Source organism: Salvelinus alpinus, chromosome 11 (genome assembly GCF_045679555.1).
Source record: "Salvelinus alpinus chromosome 11, SLU_Salpinus.1, whole genome shotgun sequence".
In the NCBI taxonomy this organism is placed as follows: Eukaryota; Metazoa; Chordata; class Actinopteri; order Salmoniformes; family Salmonidae; genus Salvelinus; species Salvelinus alpinus.
In genome coordinates, this window is record NC_092096.1 from 69,958,379 (window position 1) to 69,976,964 (window position 18,586).

Here is an 18,586-nt window from a genome sequence, read left to right on the forward strand (position 1 = left end):
AGAGAGAGAAGGTACGGTGGACGGAGAGAGAGAAGGTACGGATGGACAGAGAGAGAGAAGGTACGGATGGACAGAGAGAGAGAAGGTACGGTGGACGGAGAGAGAAAGTACGGGTGGACGGAGAGAGAGAAGGTACGGATGGACGGAGAGAGAGAAGGTACGGATGGACGGAGAGAGAAGGTACAGATGGACGGAGAGAGAGAAGGTACGGATGGACAGAGAGAGAGAAGGTACGGATGGACAGAGAGAGAGAAGGTACGGATGGACAGAGAGAGAGAAGGTACGGTGGACGGAGAGAGAAAGTACGGGTGGACGGAGAGAGAGAAGGTACGGATAGACGGAGAGAAAGAAGGTACGGATGGAGGGAGAAAGAGCAGGAGGAGAGTAACAGGTACGGATGGAGGGAGAGAAGGAAGGAGGAGAGAAGCAAGAGAGGGGGGGGGGGGGGTGAGGGAGGCAGAAACCACTCCAACAGCCCAGGCAGCATACCTTTCATTCTATATCTCCACACACCCTCTTTCTCTTCCTTCTCTCACTCTCTTTCCTTCTCTATCCCTCCCTCTGTTATCCCCTCTCTATTCCTCCCTCACTCTACCTCCCCATACTGAAACTATAGCTATCGTTTAATTATCAATGAAGAAATAACAAACAAACACTATTTTCGTTCTTTAAATCGCCCCTTTCATGTTCTATTTTGCTCTCTCTCTCTCTGTGTTTTGGTTTCAGGTGTTTCAGGGGGGTCAAGGGCTAGAGGTGTCTTGTAGGGGCTTGAGTGGTCGGGGGTGGGGGTAGAGGGTGACCTGGGGAGGGGAACAAATCAGAGAGACAAGGGGATAATGGTTAACAGTGGGGGTCTGTAAACACACAGTAGGAGAGAGGGCAGGACAACACACACATTTGAGGGTGATTAATGGTCTTTACTATATACCCGACAGAGATTACAGAGATTTTATAATCTTGTCCTCCTGAGGGTAAAGTGTAGGATACATGTATTATAATAATCAAATGATACGGAAGTTTCCGTTGTAGTTCCAATGCCCATTATTTATGTTGGTAAGAGCATGTCAATGTGCAGCCTCTGTTGGCTGTGGCCTTCTGTGCTTGAGATATATATTCTTTATTGTTTTGAAACTTCTGTATGTGTAATGTTTACTGTTCATTTTTATTGTTTATTTCACTTTTGTATGTTATCTACCTCACTTGCTTTGGCAATGTTAACACATGTTTCCCATGCCAATAAAGCCCCTTGAATTGAATTGAATATATATGAGACTCACACACACACACACACACACACACACACAATAATAAAACAATAGCTAATAGCCTACTGCCTCTCACTATAGGTGTTACCTGTGCATCACTACCCAAAAACCCACCAACTATTTCTCTCATGTCATTCTCTACCGTTCTCTAACCTACCTACCCCCTCCATTTTCCAATATATTTTCTACCCCTTCTTCTCCTTCCCACCGCGAAGCTGAATGGAGAAAGAGGGAGGGAGTGAAAAAAAAGAAACCGGTCGAACAGGTAGTAGCCTAACCCAGGTTTGGTTTGTCACCGTTATGTCTGTGGCGCATGCGCGCTGGTACCTGTGCTTCCTGAATAAAGGAAAGGACTAGCCTACCTGTGTCGTGCATGGACCAACCTCTGAATTCACCGTGTTGCGTGGCGCTGAATCGGAATATCAGCCTTCTACCTGACAAACTCCCGTTACTTTAAGTCGAGGATAGAACGTAACCTTCAAATACGGCGACACCTGAACAAGCTAACTCACCTGTAGCGACGTCATTGCTGTTTTGGTGGAGTGTGTGGGCTTGGGGAGAAAAAGAACGGACACGCACAGAGAAGAAAAACGGGATAGAAGACTGAAACTGCGGAGGTACAAAGTTTGTTGTAGAGGTGGAGAACAGAAAGGAGGGAGGACTGCGGGAAGAAAGAGAAGGGAACGATCCTTCCCGTTTTTTTTTCTTTCGCGAGGGCAAGGTATATTTTTGAAGTACTTTTTTCACCAGTTTACCTGGAGCGTATTGATTCTACAGAAACTTGACCGAAGAGGACAGTTTAACCGTAAAAAAACGACCATGCCGCGAGCCTTCCTGATAAAGAAAGCGAGATACTCGCCCTATAAGCGGAACTGGAGCGAGCTGCCAGACGACGAGCGCGGGGACGTATATATACCAGGTGAGAGAGCTCGAGGATGGTGTTCCGTTAATGAACCATTTTGTTTCGGTGGAGCACGGGCAGCAGCACAGAATAAAATAACGGGAAATCAGCGTTCCGTGACATTATTCAATAATTGTTAGGCTATAATTCATGATACATTGAAACGGTTTAAAAAAAACTCACAATCTTAAACTGTTACAATTATGTATCCAAAAGAGTAGACTGCATTCTGTAACAGTAGGCTACCGGGTTGGGAAGTTTTGGCAACTTTTTTTTTTTTTTTTACAATGTCATTGTAGGCCATATTCCAGGATAAATCATAGGCTAAGAGAACTTTTAACAACTTTCTTTGTGATTGTATTTAACTTTTTCTGTCTACGGTAGGCTAATGTGTTTCAGTGTTGACACATTGCCTTGCAGTGGGCAAGGCCCAACTATAGCGTGTCATTGTTCCCATTTTGAGCCACAAAGATAACCACGACACCGTTACACCTCCTTCTGTCCGACCTTCAGACCCGAGTCGTTTCCTTGTTGGCGAGGGTGTGAAAACGGTTGCAACACTGCCCCAATCTACCTCACCCATACATACGGCCTGTCATATCTTGACTGTGCCTCGGTTGGCCTATAGGCAGCCTGTACCCCTTCAAGTGGATCTTGATTTGCTATAATAGATTACAGATGTAGTCCTACTGTGTAGGCTAGAACAGATGTAACTGTTTGCCATGCAGTCTAAAAAGTAATTATATTTATTTAGTCATAGTCTGCACAGTAGCCGAATACTTGCCACTGTTTTTGAGGAAGGTTTAACCTCCGATTCAGCCTTTGATGCTGTTTTGTGACAAACAAGCCACATCTATTGCATGTCCTCCATGCAAATTCAACGTCTTTCGCGATCTTGAGAACAATCGCCATTGTGCCGCTGGGGTGTTTTATTGTTAGGGGCTGTGGTATCAGATAACTGAATCTAACGGGTTAGTCCGCCACTCCCTGCCCATACCTCCCCCTGTGTGTGTGTGTGAGAGAGAGAGACCCCCTTCCCCCACCACCGTTAACTTTTAATCATTACCTTTTACATCCTTTAAAAGTCCATGGTACTGAAACTGACCGTTAGATTAGAATTCACTTCCTGAACAATTTTTTTTTTTTTTAAACATGAAAAACGGTTTGAATAACAAACAAACCAAACCTCTCAGTAAGTTGTTTTTGCTCATGTGCATTATTTGATTAGTATAATATGTTTTTAATTAAACTATTTTAAAACCAAGGCTATTTACCTCCAAAGATTTTAACTTTAGGTTATTGCGTGAAGCGCCAAAACACCAGCAGTCGTCCAGGTGACAACGCGAGTAGCCTAGTTATTACCCAGCTATGTGAAGTTGCCTGCCCCACTGCCTCGACTTGTCACTCCAACTACAGCTGGGATCACTGTCCAAACAATGCGCCCATGGTGTTTATCACCATTACGCGTTTAGCATAGGTTAGGTTACACATTTCTCTCCATAATTCTGAGCAAGATCATTATATTATATAGAGTAGACAAACTATGAAACGTCTTGGCTTAGTAGCTATTGTATTATTTTAGCTTTGTAGCTTCGATGAATAAAGAGAACAGGAAATATTTTTTTCCAAGTGCATAACAGTGCCTGTGCAAATGTGGGTAGAATAATTATTCCTTGAGTGCGTCCCCGTGTTCTGGTTAATGGTTAATGTTTAGGCTAGTAGATGCTGGGTGAAGTAACGGACTACAGCTAGGCTACTACCTTCGTCTCCCTACACACGGTCATACACCCTTAGCAAACACAACACACTATACAGCATTACGGTCCGATCAATTGTTGACTCTCTCTCTCTGTCTCTCTGCAGGCGAGGTTCTTAATAAACTCTTTTCAGTTTATATAATTACATTAGGTCTACAGTAGGCCTGAACGATGTACTTCTTGAGAAGAAAAAAAACAGTTGGTTTCAGACTGTTAGATAGCATAAATTCGTTTTTCAAAGACGAGTTTGAACCAAGTTTTCGAAAATCGTCAGTATAATATCGGGTTTTATGGACAGTCATTGTTCGCCTGGAGACGCGCGGCGCTGTGTAGAAGGGAGAGGTGAGCAAACAGCTCCAGATGAACTCACCAACACGTCTAATCGGGTGAGTGTGTGTGTGTGTGTGTGTGTGTTATCATTTAAAGTGAAATATGGCTTCAGTTGAGCCATTAAGAAACGGGTACTTTAAACGCAACTTAATCCTATTCCTATATGACGACCGGGAAGGATACCGTTATGACCCACACAAAACAATGGCTCTCGCTCTCATAAATTTGCATGCTGATTTGCGAGTTATCCGATTGTCTCCTGACCTGTTAATGAATCAACAGATTCATTGTGTGCTCTACTATTCATTGGGCTCCGGAGTGGCGCAGCTGTCTAAAGCATTGCATCTCAGGCGTCTCTACAGTCCCTGGTTCGAATCCAGGCTGTATCACATCCGGCTGTGATTGGGAGTCCCATAGGGTGGCGCACAATTGGCCCAGCGTCATTAGGGTTAGACTGGGGTAGGCCGTGATTGTAAATAAGATTTTCCCTCTTGCCTTGCCTAGTTAAATATTTTTTTGTTGTAAAAAATACAAATCTACTGATTTTACAGAACACACACACACACACACACACACACACACACACACACACTTCAACAATTACTGGCTCTAGGTGTTTGTAATGTAGTCAAATGGGAACGTCCCTGATCAAATATCATTAATAGTAACTAAGGATGTGCATCATTACCTTTCAAGACCATTCCATACTTATCGATACATTTTTAGTTTGTTAGAGGTTTATTTATTTTTTTCATTTATGTTTTGAGGTTGGACTTTTAGCACGTAGGGCACACCGATTGGTGTCACCTCGTTAGTCTGTGTTAGTTGTCCATCTCGTTAGTCGAAAGGTGTTTCACCTGTGCTGGCCCAGGTGATATTTAAGAGCGGCTGGCCCAGTGCTACAGTTGTCTTGAGCGATGTGGAGAGTTAATGCCAGGGGTGTAAAGTACTTAAGTAAAAATACTTTGAAGTACTACTTGAGTAGTTTTTTTGGGGTATCTGTACTTTACTATTTATATTTTTGACAACTTTTAATTCACTACAACATTCCTAAAGAAAATAATGTACTTTTTACCCCATACATTTCCCCTGACACTCAAATGTAGTCGTTGAATGCTTAGCAGGACAGGAAAATGGTCCAATTCACACACTTATCAAGAGAACATCCCTGGTCATCCCTACTGCCTCTGATCTGGCGGACCCACTAAACAGAGAACATCCCTGGTCATCCCTACTGTCTCTGATCTGGTGGACCCACTAAACAGAGAACATCCCTGGTGATCCCTACTGCCTCTGATCTGGAGGACTCACTAAACATTTACATTTACATTTTACATTTACATTTTACATTTTTAGTCATTTAGCAGATGCTCTTATCTAGAGCGACTTACAGTAGAGTGCATACATTTTATTACATTTTTTACATACTGAGACAAGGATATCCCTACCGGCCAAACCCTCCCTACCGGCCAAACCCTCCCTAACCCGGACGACGCTATGCCAATTGTGCGTCGCCCCACGGATCTCCCGGTTGCGGCCGGCTGCGACAGAGCCTGGGCTAGAACCCAGCCCAGCCTGGGCGCGAACCCAGAGACTCTGGTGACGCAGCTAGCACTGCGATGCAGTGCCCTAGACCACTGCGCCACCCGGGAGACGGGTGGCGCTTCATTTGTAAATGCTTCAAATGCTTCATTTGTAAATTATGTCTGAGTGTTGGAGGGTGCCCCTGGCTATCTATAGATAAATAAAAAATAACATTGTGTCATATGGTTTGCTTAATATAAGCAATTTGATATTTTTTTTTTACTTTTACGTATATTTTTGCAGTTACATTTACTTTTGATACTTAAGTATATTTAAAACCAAATACTTTTAGACTTTTACTCAAGTCGTATCTTACCGGGTGACTTTTACTTGAGTCATTTTCTATTAAGGTATCTTTCAGTCAAGTATGACAATTGGGTACTTTCTCCACCACTGGTTACTGGTTGCTTCCTGTCTTTAAGTTTGGTTTGCTTCCTGTCTTTAAGTTTGGTTTGCTTCCTGTCTTTAAGTTTGGTTTGCTTCCTGTCTTTAAGTTTGGTTTGCTTCCTGTCTTTAAGTTTGGTTTGCTTTCTGTCTTTAAGTTTGGTTTGCTTCCTGTCTTTAAGTTTGGTTTGCTTCCTGTCTTTAAGTTTGGTTTGCTTCCTGTCTTTAAGTTTGGTTTGCTTCCTGTCTTTAAGTTTGATTTGCTTCCTGTCTTTACGTTTGGTTTGCTTCCTGTCTTTACGTTTGGTTTGCTTCCTGTCTTTAAGTTTGGTTTGCCTCCTGTCTTTAAGTTTGGTTTGCCTCCTGTCTTTAAGTTTGGTTTGCCTCCTGTCTTTAAGTTTGGTTTGCTTCCTGTCTTTAAGTTTGGTTTGCTTCCTGTCTTTAAGTTTGGTTTGCTTCCTGTCTTTAAGTTTGGTTTGCTTTCTGTCTTTAAGTTTGGTTTGCTTCCTGTCTTTAAGTTTGGTTTGCTTCCTGTCTTTAAGTTTGGTTTGCTTCCTGTCTTTAAGTTTGGTTTGCTTTCTGTCTTTAAGTTTGGTTTGCTTTCTGTCTTTAAGTTTGGTTTGCTTCCTGTCTTTAAGTTTGGTTTGCTTCCTGTCTTTAAGTTTGGTTTGCTTCCTGTTTTTAAGTTTGGTTTGCTTCCTGTCTTTAAGTTTGGTTTGCTTCCTGTCTTTAAGTTTGGTTTGCTTCCTGTCTTTAAGTTTGATTTGCTTCCTGTCTTTACGTTTGGTTTGCTTCCTGTCTTTACGTTTTGTTTGCTTCCTGTCTTTACGTTTGGTTTGCCTCCTGTCTTTACGTTTGGTTTGCCTCCTGTCTTTAAGTTTGGTTTGCTTCCTGTCTTTAAGTTTGGTTTGCTTCCTGTCTTTAAGTTTGGTTTGCTTCCTGTCTTTAAGTTTGGTTTGCTTTCTGTCTTTAAGTTTGGTTTGCTTCCTGTCTTTAAGTTTGGTTTGCTTCCTGTCTTTAAGTTTGGTTTGCTTCCTGTCTTTAAGTTTGGTTTGCTTTCTGTCTTTAAGTTTGGTTTGCTTTCTGTCTTTAAGTTTGGTTTGCTTCCTGTCTTTAAGTTTGGTTTGCTTCCTGTCTTTAAGTTTGGTTTGCTTCCTGTTTTTAAGTTTGGTTTGCTTCCTGTCTTTAAGTTTGGTTTGCTTCCTGTCTTTAAGTTTGGTTTGCTTCCTGTCTTTAAGTTTGATTTGCTTCCTGTCTTTACGTTTGGTTTGCTTCCTGTCTTTACGTTTTGTTTGCTTCCTGTCTTTACGTTTGGTTTGCCTCCTGTCTTTACGTTTGGTTTGCCTCCTGTCTTTAAGTTTGGTTTGCTTCCTGTCTTTAAGTTTGGTTTGCTTCCTGTCTTTAAGTTTGGTTTGCTTCCTGTCTTTAAGTTTGGTTTGCTTCCTGTCTTTAAGTTTGGTTTGCTTCCTGTCTTTAAATTTGGTTTGCTTCCTGTCTTTAAATTTGGTTTGCTTCCTGTCTTAGAAAATGGTTTGCTTCCTGTCTTTAAGTTTGGTTTGCTTCCTGTCTTTAAATTTGGTTTGCTTCCTGTCTTTAAATTTGGTTTGCTTCCTGTCTTTAAATTTGGTTTGCTTCCTGTCTTTAAATTTGGTTTGCTTCCTGTCTTTAAGTTTGGTTTGCTTCCTGTCTTTAAGTTTGGTTTGCTTCCTGTCTTTAAAAATGGTTTGCTTCCTGTCTTTAAAAATGGTTTGCTTCCTGTCTTTAAGTTTGGTGTGTTTTTTCTTCTTGTTTTCCTCTTCAGGGTAAATTTAGTGGGCGGTGGGTGTCTTTTAGGTTCCTGTTGTTGTTGCTAGGCAACTTTCAGTGGACACCCCCATGAGTGTCTTTCAGAACCCCTCCCTAACACCCCACCTGTTTAGTTTTGGTGGTTGTCAGTGACTTTGTTAGTTCTCCCTTCTGTTTGAGAAACATTATTTGGTTTTCTAGCTGGGGAACGTACCAGTTTGAACCGATTCGGTTTGACTAGAGAACAAATCAATTCGATTCGGTTGGATGTGATATGATTCGATGCACTAACATTTGTTGTATAAACACATTCATTTTCCATTCTAAATTCAAATCTGCTGTTGATGAATCTGTCTGAGTTGACATGTGCGCCTTGTGTAAATTATGTATGTGTGTGTGTATTTACTATGTAGGCACCTGAGCAGACACAAGGAAGAATTAGCCATCTACCACCCCACTACCACTATCAGATTAGGGCCATAAAGGAGCATTAGCCATCTACCACTATCAGATTAGGGTTTTAAGGGAGAGAATTAGCCATCTACCACCCCACTACCACTATCAGATTAGGGCCATAAGGGAGAATTAGCCATCTACCACTATCAGATTAGGGTTTTAAGGGAGAGAATTAGCCATCTACCACCCCACTACCACTATCAGATTAGGGCCTTAAAGGAGAATTAGCCATCTACCACTATCAGATTAGGGTTTTAAGGGAGAGAATTTGCCATCTACCACCCCACTACCACTATCAGATTAGGGCCATAAGGGAGAATTAGCCATCTACCACTATCAGATTTGGGTTTTAAGGGAGAGAATTAGCCATCTACCACCCCACTACCACTATCAGATTAGGGCCATAAGGGAGAATTAGCCATCTACCACTATCAGATTTGGGTTTTAAGGGAGAGAATTAGCCATCTACCACCCCACTACCACTATCAGATTAGGGCCATAAAGGAGAATTAGCCATCTACCACTCTCAGATTAGGGTTTTAAGGGAGAGAATTAGCCATCTACCACCCCACTACCACTATCATATTAGGGCCATAAAGGAGAATTAGCCATCTACCACTATCAGATTAGGGTTTTAAGGGAGAGAATTTGCCATCTACCACCCCACTACCACTATCAGATTAGGGCCATAAAGGAGAATTAGCCATCTACCACTCTCAGATTAGGGCCATAAAAGAGAATTAGCCATCTACCACTATCAGATTAGGGCCATAAGGGAGAGAATTAGCCATCTACCACCCCACTACCACTATCAGATTAGGAGGGGGCAATATAGCCTGTGTTTGTCCCCACACTTTGGTTCTGAAATCACCATCACCCACTAATTAACTAGACTAGTAATTTTTGCAGATTAAGAGTTTGAGCTAGTAATGTATAAATATTTATTGTTTACAAATTAGCTATGACATAGCCAATTAATAGATAGCACAATTTTGGATTTCACCCTCATCTCACAATTCAAATGGTTGTGAACGTTTTGGACGTTTTTTACTGAGAGATTTTGTCCTCTGGCTTCGGTCATACCAGTACACCTCCTCGTTATGCAGGATAAAGTTGATTGTTTCATATCAATTTTTTTTTTTTTACCAAAAACACTGATTTGTTAAAAGCAAAAAACAACCAAAACTATTGCTGATGGTGAACAATCAAAATAAAATCTATTGTAAAGTCTGTTGAGGTTTTAGGAGGTATAGACAAATGAGTTTATTTCTGCTCGCTTGGTAAAACACCATTTTTAAACATTGCATTGATAACAATTACCTCGCAAATGACATAGGTCGTCACTCAACTAATAAAGCCTAATATAACGCGGTGCCATTTTTAGCATTTTGAATGCGGAAGGTGCCACGAACAGGAACAGGACCGTCTACCTCTCATTGGTCAGCATCCGAAGCTGAGCTCAGTGTTTGACTAGACTACTGATGTTGCCTGGGGTTGTTGAGCACGTAAAATAACCTATAGATCAATGTCTGTCAACGCAGTTGCATGAAGTTGGATTAGTTGTCACAAAAGATGAGAGGTATTTTCGTGATGGGAGTTTGAATCGATTTTCCTGACCGACGCGCATGCTATTTGGATCAGTTTGGGTGTCCGAGGACCGATGCACTTGTATCTAAAGCATTTGAATCTGGGACCTAGTAAATCATTACAATGTCTCTGTGTTTCTAATGGGGATGTATGTAACCGGTTGAATAGGATAGATAACCTTTGCTACAAACACACAAACACAAGTGTACACAGAGCAGTGAGACGCATATACTGTATATGGCTGCGGAGGCGTGTGTGTGTGTGTGTGTGTGTGTGTGTGTTTAAGGAGTGTATAGTACCAACCTGTGTCTCAGGACTGGCTGGTCAGACTGGTCCAACGGTAACTAGACTGTGTGTGTGACATGAGCCTTCTCTGTCATACTTTAAACAGACAATTAGACACCACCCACGCTCTTATCTTGAAGTTTTTCTCTCTGTCTTTCTAGTGTGCGTGACTGTGCCCATAATGTGTCCAATTCTTAGGTTATAACTTATATATTCTTATATCGTATCCTTTCTCTCTGTCCGTTTCAGTGTCTGTCTTCCCCGTGCCCTTATTGGAGGAAACTGAAGCCAGTCCAGCAGAGACCGCCCCCTGTCTCGCCACGACGACGCACTACGAATACACCAAATACACACAGTCACACTCAGTGCGCAGCGTGATGACCCCTACGGCGGAGATGCCCTCGTGCACGGTGCTGGGTCGGCCCCAGAGCCCTGGTCGGGAGTTAGAGGTCACAGGGTTAGAGGTGAAGAGGAGGGCACAGAGCAGCACCTATGTCCGCTCCAAAATCAAGGTGAGTGACTGAGGCATTATGAGAATAATGGGGGGTGGGGGTGTCTTTTTTAAAATGTATTTTTATTTATGTAATCGTGTTTGGTTTTCTGAGAATATAAGACCCCAAATTATCGCCTGTTACCAACTTTTTTATTCTCTCTCTCTCCCCCATCCGTCTCAATTCCTCTTCTATCCCATTCTCTCCATCTCTCTCTCTTTATCCCATTCTCTCCATCTCTCTCTCTCTTTATCCCATTCTCTCCATCTCTCTCTCTCTTTATCCCATTCTCTCCATCTCTCTCTCTCTTTATCCCATCTCTCCATCTCTCTCTCTTTATCCCATTCTCTCCATCTCTCTCTCTCTTTATCCCATTCTCTCCATCTCTCTCTCTTTATCCCATTCTCTCCATCTCTCTCTCTCTTTATCCCATTCTCTCCATCTCTCTCTCTCTCTTTATCCCATTCTCTCCATCTCTCTCTCTCTCTTTATCCCATTCTCTCCATCTCTCTCTCTCTCTTTATCCCATTCTCTCCATCTCTCTCTCTCTCTTTATCCCATTCTCTCCATCTCTCTCTCTCTCTTTATCCCATTCTCTCCATCTCTCTCTCTCTCTTTATCCCATTCTCTCCATCTCTCTCTCTCTCTCTCTTTATCCCATTCTCTCCATCTCTCTCTCTCTCTCTCTTTATCCCATTCTCTCCATCTCTCTCTCTCTCTCTCTCTTTATCCCATTCTCTCCATCTCTCTCTCTCTCTCTTTATCCCATTCTCTCCATCTCTCTCTCTCTCTTTATCTATGTCTCTTCTATAGGTGACTACAGGTGAGCTACCCAGTGAGATTCCAATACCTCCCCAGCCTTCCGTCCCCGAAATCACCAAGACACCTGTTTCCTTGACGACGTCCCCTACTGCCCTGGTCTCCACAGTAACGAAGTCAGGGACAGGTGCTCAAGCGTCGTTCGTGTGCAAGGTATGTCACGACCCTCTCACCCTTCCTCTCCCTTCTAACCCATTCTCTCCATCCCTGTCTCAATCCTCCTCTCCCTTCTAACCCTCTCCATCTTTCTATCAGCTATGCCAGAAGAGCTTTCACCCTCTCTCTCCTGTTCCTGTGTAACCCATCTCTCTCTCCTCTTCCTCTGTAACCCATCTCTCTCTCCTGTTCCTGTGTAACCCATCTCGCTCTCCTCTTCCTCTGTAACCCATCTCTCTCTCCTCTTCCTCTGTAACCATCTTTCCATCCCCCTTTCTCATCTTCCTCCATCTCTAATCCATCCCTCTATTCCTCTGTAACCCATCTCTCTCTCCATGTCTTCCTCCCTAACCCATCTCTCTCTCCTCTTCCCCTGTAACCCATCTCTCTCTCCTCTTCCCCTGTAACCCATCTCTCTCTCCTCTTCCCCTGTAACCCATCTCTCTCTCTCCTCTTCCTCCCTAACCCATCTCTCTCTCTCCTCTTCCTCTCTAACCCATCTCTCTCTCTCCTCTTCCTCCCTAACCCATCTCTCTCTCTCCTCTTCCTCCCTAACCCATCTCTCTCTCTCCTCTTCCTCCCTAACCCATCTCTCTCTCTCCTCTTCCTCCCTAACCCATCTCTCTCTCTCCTCTTCCTCCCTAACCCATCTCTCTCTCCTCTTTCTCCCTAACCCATCTCTCTCTCCTCTTCCTCCCTAACCCATCTCTCTCTCCTCTTCCTCCCTAACCCATCTCTCTCTCCTGTTCCTGTGTAACCCATCTCGCTCTCCTCTTCCTCTGTAACCCATCTCTCTCTCCTCTTCCTCTGTAACCATCTTTCCATCCCCCTTTCTCATCTTCCTCCATCTCTAATCCATCCCTCTATTCCTCTGTAACCCATCTCTCTCTCCATGTCTTCCTCCCTAACCCATCTCTCTCTCCTCTTCCCCTGTAACCCATCTCTCTCTCCTCTTCCCCTGTAACCCATCTCTCTCTCCTCTTCCCCTGTAACCCATCTCTCTCTCTCCTCTTCCTCCCTAACCCATCTCTCTCTCTCCTCTTCCTCTCTAACCCATCTCTCTCTCTCCTCTTCCTCCCTAACCCATCTCTCTCTCTCCTCTTCCTCCCTAACCCATCTCTCTCTCTCCTCTTCCTCCCTAACCCATCTCTCTCTCCTCTTCCTCCCTAACCCATCTCTCTCTCCTCTTCCTCCCTAACCCATCTCTCTCTCCTCTTCCTCCCTAACCCATCTCTCTCTCCTCTTCCTCCCTAACCCATCTCTCTCTCCTCTTCCTCCCTAACCCATCTCTCTCTCCTCTTCCTCCCTAACCCATCTCTCTCTCCTCTTCCTCCCTAACCCATCTCTCTCTCCTCTTCCTCCCTAACCCATCTCTCTCTCCTCTTCCTCCCTAACCCATCTCTCTCTCCTCTTCCTCCCTAACCCGTCTCTCTCTCCTCTTGCTCTGTAACCCGTCTCTCTCTCCTCTTGCTCTGTAACCCGTCTCTCTCTCCTCTTCCTGTGTAACCCGTCTCTCTCTCCTCTTCCTGTGTAACCCGTCTCTCTCTCCTCTTCCTGTGTAACCCGTCTCTCTCTCCTCTTCCTGTGTAACCCGTCTCTCTCTCCTCTTCCTCTGTAACCCGTCTCTCTCTCCTCTTCCTCTGTAACCCGTCTCTCTCTCCTCGTCCTCTGTAACCCGTCTCTCTCTCCTCTTCCTCTGTAACCCGTCTCTCTCTCCTCTTCCTCTGTAACCCGTCTCTCTCTCCTCTTCCTCTGTAACCCGTCTCTCTCTCCTCTTCCTCTGTAACCCGTCTCTCTCTCCTCTTCCTCCGTAACCCGTCTCTCTCTCCGCTTCCTCCCTAACCCGTCTCTCTCTCCTCTTCCTCCGTAACCCGTCTCTCTCTCCGCTTCCTCCCTAACCCGTCTCTCTCTCCTCTTCCTCCCTAACCCGTCTCTCTCTCCTCTTCCTCTGTAACCCGTCTCTCTCTCCTCTTCCTCTGTAACCCGTCTCTCTCTCCTCTTCCTCTGTAACCCGTCTCTCTCTCCTCTTCCTCTGTAACCCGTCTCTCTCTCCTCTTCCTGTGTAACCCGTCTCTCTCTCCTCTTCCTGTGTAACCCGTCTCTCTCTCCTCTTCCTCTGTAACCCGTCTCTCTCTCCTGTTCCTGTGTAACCCGTCAGATGTGCCAGAAGGTGTTCCAGTATCAGAGGATGTTGAACCGGCACCTGAAGTGTCACAGTGATACTAAGAAACACCTGTGTAACCACTGTGGTAAAGGATTCAACGACACCTTCGACCTGAAGAGACACGTCAGAACACACACAGGTAGGACACACACACACACACACACACACACACACACACACACCCATCCACCCACCCTCCCCACACTCCACTCCCCCTTTCTCCACCTAGTGCTACTCCATCTCCTCTCGTCCCGCTTCTCTCCCTCCATCTCTAACCCATCTCTCTCTATATCTCTACCCCATCTCTCTCTCCATCTCTACCCCATCTCTAACCCTTCTCTCCCTCCATCTCTAACCCTTCTCTCCCTCCATCTCTAACCCTTCTCTCCCTCCATCTCTAACCCTTCTCTCCCTCCATCTCTAACCCTTCTCTCCCTCCATCTCTAACCCTTCTCTCCCTCCATCTCTAACCCTTCTCTCCCTCCATCTCTAACCCTTCTCTCTCTCCATCTCTAACCCTTCTCTCTCTCCATCTCTAACCCTTCTCTCCCTCCATCTCTAACCCATCTCTCTCTATATCTCTACCCCATCTCTCTCTCCATCTCTACCCCATCTCTCCCTCCATCTCTAACCCTTCTCTCTCCATCTCTAACCCTTCTCTCTCTCCATCTCTAACCCATCTCTCTCTATCTCTACCCCATCTCTCTCTCCATCTCTACCCCATCTCTCTCTCCATCTCTAACCCTTCTCTCTCTCCATCTCTACCCCATCTCTCCCTCCATCTCCAACCCTTCTCTCTCTCCATCTCTAACCCTTCTCTCTCTCCATCTCTAACCCTTCTCTCTCTCCATCTCTAACCCTTCTCTCTCTCCATCTCTAACCCATCTCTCTCTCCATCTCTAACCCATCTCTCTCCATCTCGAACCCATCTCTCTCTCCATCTCTAACCCTTCTCTCTCTCCATCTCTAACCCTTCTCTCTCTCCATCTCTAATCATTCTCTCCCTCCATCTCTAACCCTTCTCTCTCTCCATCTCTAACCCTTCTCTCTCTCCATCTCTAACCCTTCTCTCTCTCCATCTCTAACCCTTCTCTCTCTCCATCTCTAACCCTTCTCTCTCTCCATCTCTAACCCTTCTCTCTCTCCATCTCTAACCCATCTCTCTCCATCTCGAACCCATCTCTCTCTCCATCTCTAACCCTTCTCTCTCTCCATCTCTAACCCTTCTCTCTCTCCATCTCTAATCATTCTCTCCCTCCATCTCTAACCCTTCTCTCTCTCCATCTCTAACCCTTCTCTCTCTCCATCTCTAACCCTTCTCTCTCTCCATCTCTAACCCTTCTCTCTCTCCATCTCTAACCCTTCTCTCTCTCCATCTCTAACCCTTCTCTCTCTCCATCTCTAACCCTTCTCTCTCTCCATCTCTAACCCTTCTCTCTCTCCATCTCTAACCCTTCTCTCTCTCCATCTCTAATCCTTCTCTCTCTCCATCTCTAACCCTTCTCTCTCTCCATCTCTCTCTAGGAGTGCGTCCCTACAAGTGTTCTCTCTGTGACAAGGCCTTCACCCAGCGCTGCTCTCTAGAGTCTCACATGAAGAAGATCCACGGTGTGACCCTGCAGTACGCCTATAAGGAGAGACGCAACAAACTCTACGTCTGTGAGGAGTGTGGCCACACCGCCCCTTCCCAGGATACACTGCTCAAACACTACCACGCCCTCCACCCGAACTCCGCCTTCCTGAGGGGGAAGGGGCTGAAAGGGGGGAGAGGGGCAGGGGGGGAGGAGTCAATGCCTGGGTCGCCGCTTTCGAATGATCAGGATAGTGATGATACTACAGGGTCGGGGGTGCAGTAGAAAGAAGAGGAGGAAGGAGAGAGGAAGGGTAGGAATAGGATAACCGTTGTCTTTGTCAAAACTGTCGTCGGGTAAATGTGAAACGTTAAGGGAACGTCCATTTTACATATGAAACAACGTGTGAGATGAGATTGAGATTATGCCCAGTTTGAGATTAGGATTGAGATTATGCCCAGTTTGAGATTATTCTGGGTTTTTACCTGGAACTCTCCTCCCGATGTAGATTATCTGTACAAAGAAACACAACTCTATATACTCAGTAAAGGGATTAATATATTTAAATATGTACTTTGCTATGAATTTATACTGTGTGTTTTATTACTATTATGCATTTCATTGAGGAAAATAGACAATGTTTGTTTTGGGTTTACACTGCTTGAAGGTTCCAAATGGTGGGCTATAGGAAACCTTTTGCACAACTACTGTACACTATACGATGTTGTATCTAGTGCAATACCAAGGTTGGGCCTCAATTCCTTTTCAATTCCAGTCAATTCAGGAATACACTGAAATTCCAATTCTCTTCAATGCTTTTGAGGAACAATTGGAATTAGTTATACATTCTGAACTGAAATGGAATTGACCCCAAACCCTGTCTTATACAACTGTAACGACTGTTGAAAAGACAGAGATTGTGAAACAAAGCGCCAGTCATGTTTACATTCATATCCAATAGGACTTGGAAGGGATCCAACGTCTACAGAAGAGATTACTACTTGCATACTGGAAAAGCACAGTGAGATTATTCTAGCCTGGTCCCAGATCTGTTTGTACTGTATAGCCATCTCCACTCCACTATAGCCTGGTCCCAGATCTGTTTGTACTGTATAGCCATCTCCACTCCACTATAGCCTGGTCCCAGATCTGTTTGTACTGTATAGCCATCTCCACTCCACTATAGCCTGGTCCCAGATCTGTTTGTACTGTATAGCCATCTCCACTCCACTATAGCCTGGTCCCAGATCTGTTTGTACTGTACAGCCATCTCCACTCCACTATAGCCTGGTCCCAGATCTGTTTGTACTGTATAGCCATCTCCTATGGTGTTTGACAAGACTATATCCATAGAATTGGCAAGACAAATACACAGATCTGGTACCAAGCTAAGAATGTATAGGATTTACATACTGATTCTCAGGTTAGAATACACTCCACTATATAATGCTGTTGGTTTTGATATGTTTTCTATAAGTGGTGTTTGTTGTATAGAAACGTTAATATCCTTTCATATCAATGTGTTTGAACTTGTTCTGGTGTTTTCATTTTTTTCTTTTTTCTATAAGTGGCTTTGTGTTTTGTTTTAGTGTGATTCGGCACTCGATTCTTGGCCAGTGTATGTGTGTGTGTACTGTATAAGTGCCTGACTACTCATAAAGGAACGACAACCAGAAGGCTATCTATGCATGGGTACAGAATTATATCATACTTTCTATAACTGTACAATATAGTATATACACTGAAATATACACATTTCATTGAGGAAAATAGACAATGTTTGTTTTGGGTTTACACTGCTTGAAGGTTCCAAATGGTGGGCTATAGGAAACCTTTTGCACAACTACTGTACACTATACGATGTTGTATCTAGTGCAATACCAAGGTTGGGCCTCAATTCCTTTTCAATTCCAGTCAATTCAGGAATACACTGAAATTCCAATTCTCTTCAATGCTTGTACTGTATAGCCATCTCCTATGGTGTTTGACAAGACTATATCCATAGAATTGGCAAGACAAATACACAGATCTGGTACCAAGCTAAGAATGTATAGGATTTACATACTGATTCTCAGGTTAGAATACACTCCACTATATAATGCTGTTGGTTTTGATATGTTTTCTATAAGTGGTGTTTGTTGTATAGAAACGTTAATATCCTTTCATATCAATGTGTTTGAACTTGTTCTGGTGTTTTCATTTTTTTCTTTTTTCTATAAGTGGCTTTGTGGTTTTTTTTAGTGTGATTCGGCACTCGATTCTTGGCCAGTGTATGTGTGTGTGTACTGTATAAGTGCCTGACTACTCATAAAGGAACGACAACCAGAAGGCTATCTATGCATGGGTACAGAATTATATCATACTTTCTATAACTGTACAATATAGTATATACACTGAAATAATAGAAAGAGGTTTTTCTATTTATGAACAGGTGTATGAATGATTACTATATTAATGGGTTTTTGGTTTTCTGTGAATATTTGTTGTTTTTTACGGGCATTCTAATGTGACTTGTATCAAATTGTATTTTATTATATATATATATATATCAGAAATAGGAAACTCGGAAATTTCCAACTTAGAAACTCGTTGTAGAAAAATGTGGTCCAATTTTTGGTTCCACGAGGAAAGTATCATAATCAACCAATTGGAAGCTCTACGTAAAAAAAAACATACGCAAATTTGAACTCTGACGTTCTGTTTTTCCGAGTTGTCTTGAACGCGGCATTTCAAAGACTTTCTTCACATGTTGCTAACTTGACTTGTTTAAGATCTCGTTTTGCAAGATTGTTTTCCTGGTGTGTTTGATGGGTGTGGTAGGCTGTGGATGCTGCTGTATGTTCAGTGACTCTTACTTTGACAATCACGGTGAGGTTGGTTGTTGCTCAATATTAAATCTGTTTCCTGTAAAGTCTTCGGCCTACTGTGTGTGTTTGTGAGGGAGAGGTGATAGACAGAGGGGGGGAGAGAGAGAGAGGGTGAGTGATAAGAGAGAAATATAGAGAGTAGGTGGGTGTAGACGTCTGTGAGGCAGTAGATTCCTGTTGGTCG

The 18,586-nt window shown here is 43.8% G+C and overlaps 1 protein-coding gene across 1 annotated transcript; it reads left to right on the plus strand.

Annotated features, from left to right (window-relative positions):
* The first annotated feature begins 1,618 nt into the window (after positions 1–1,618).
* On the plus strand, positions 1,619–18,449 carry LOC139534721 (putative transcription factor Ovo-like 1). The gene is made up of 5 exons (XM_071334120.1): positions 1,619–2,184; positions 10,584–10,846; positions 11,639–11,797; positions 13,959–14,103; positions 15,489–18,449. The coding sequence occupies exons 1-5, from the start codon at positions 2,085–2,087 to the stop codon at positions 15,818–15,820; spliced, it is 999 nt and encodes a 332-aa protein (XP_071190221.1). The 5' UTR covers positions 1,619–2,084; the 3' UTR covers positions 15,821–18,449.
* The last annotated feature ends 137 nt before the right edge of the window (positions 18,450–18,586 follow it).

Bases quoted from the DNA above. Each gene is read 5' to 3' on its own strand.
- LOC139534721 (XM_071334120.1), top strand. From the start codon at position 2,085: ATGCCGCGAGCCTTCCTGATAAAGAAAGCGAGATACTCGCCCTATAAG. The intron at 2,185-10,583 runs GTGAGAGAGCTC...TGTCCGTTTCAG, and splicing joins CGGGGACGTATATATACCAG to TGTCTGTCTTCCCCGTGCCC. The intron at 14,104-15,488 runs GTAGGACACACA...ATCTCTCTCTAG, and splicing joins ACACGTCAGAACACACACAG to GAGTGCGTCCCTACAAGTGT.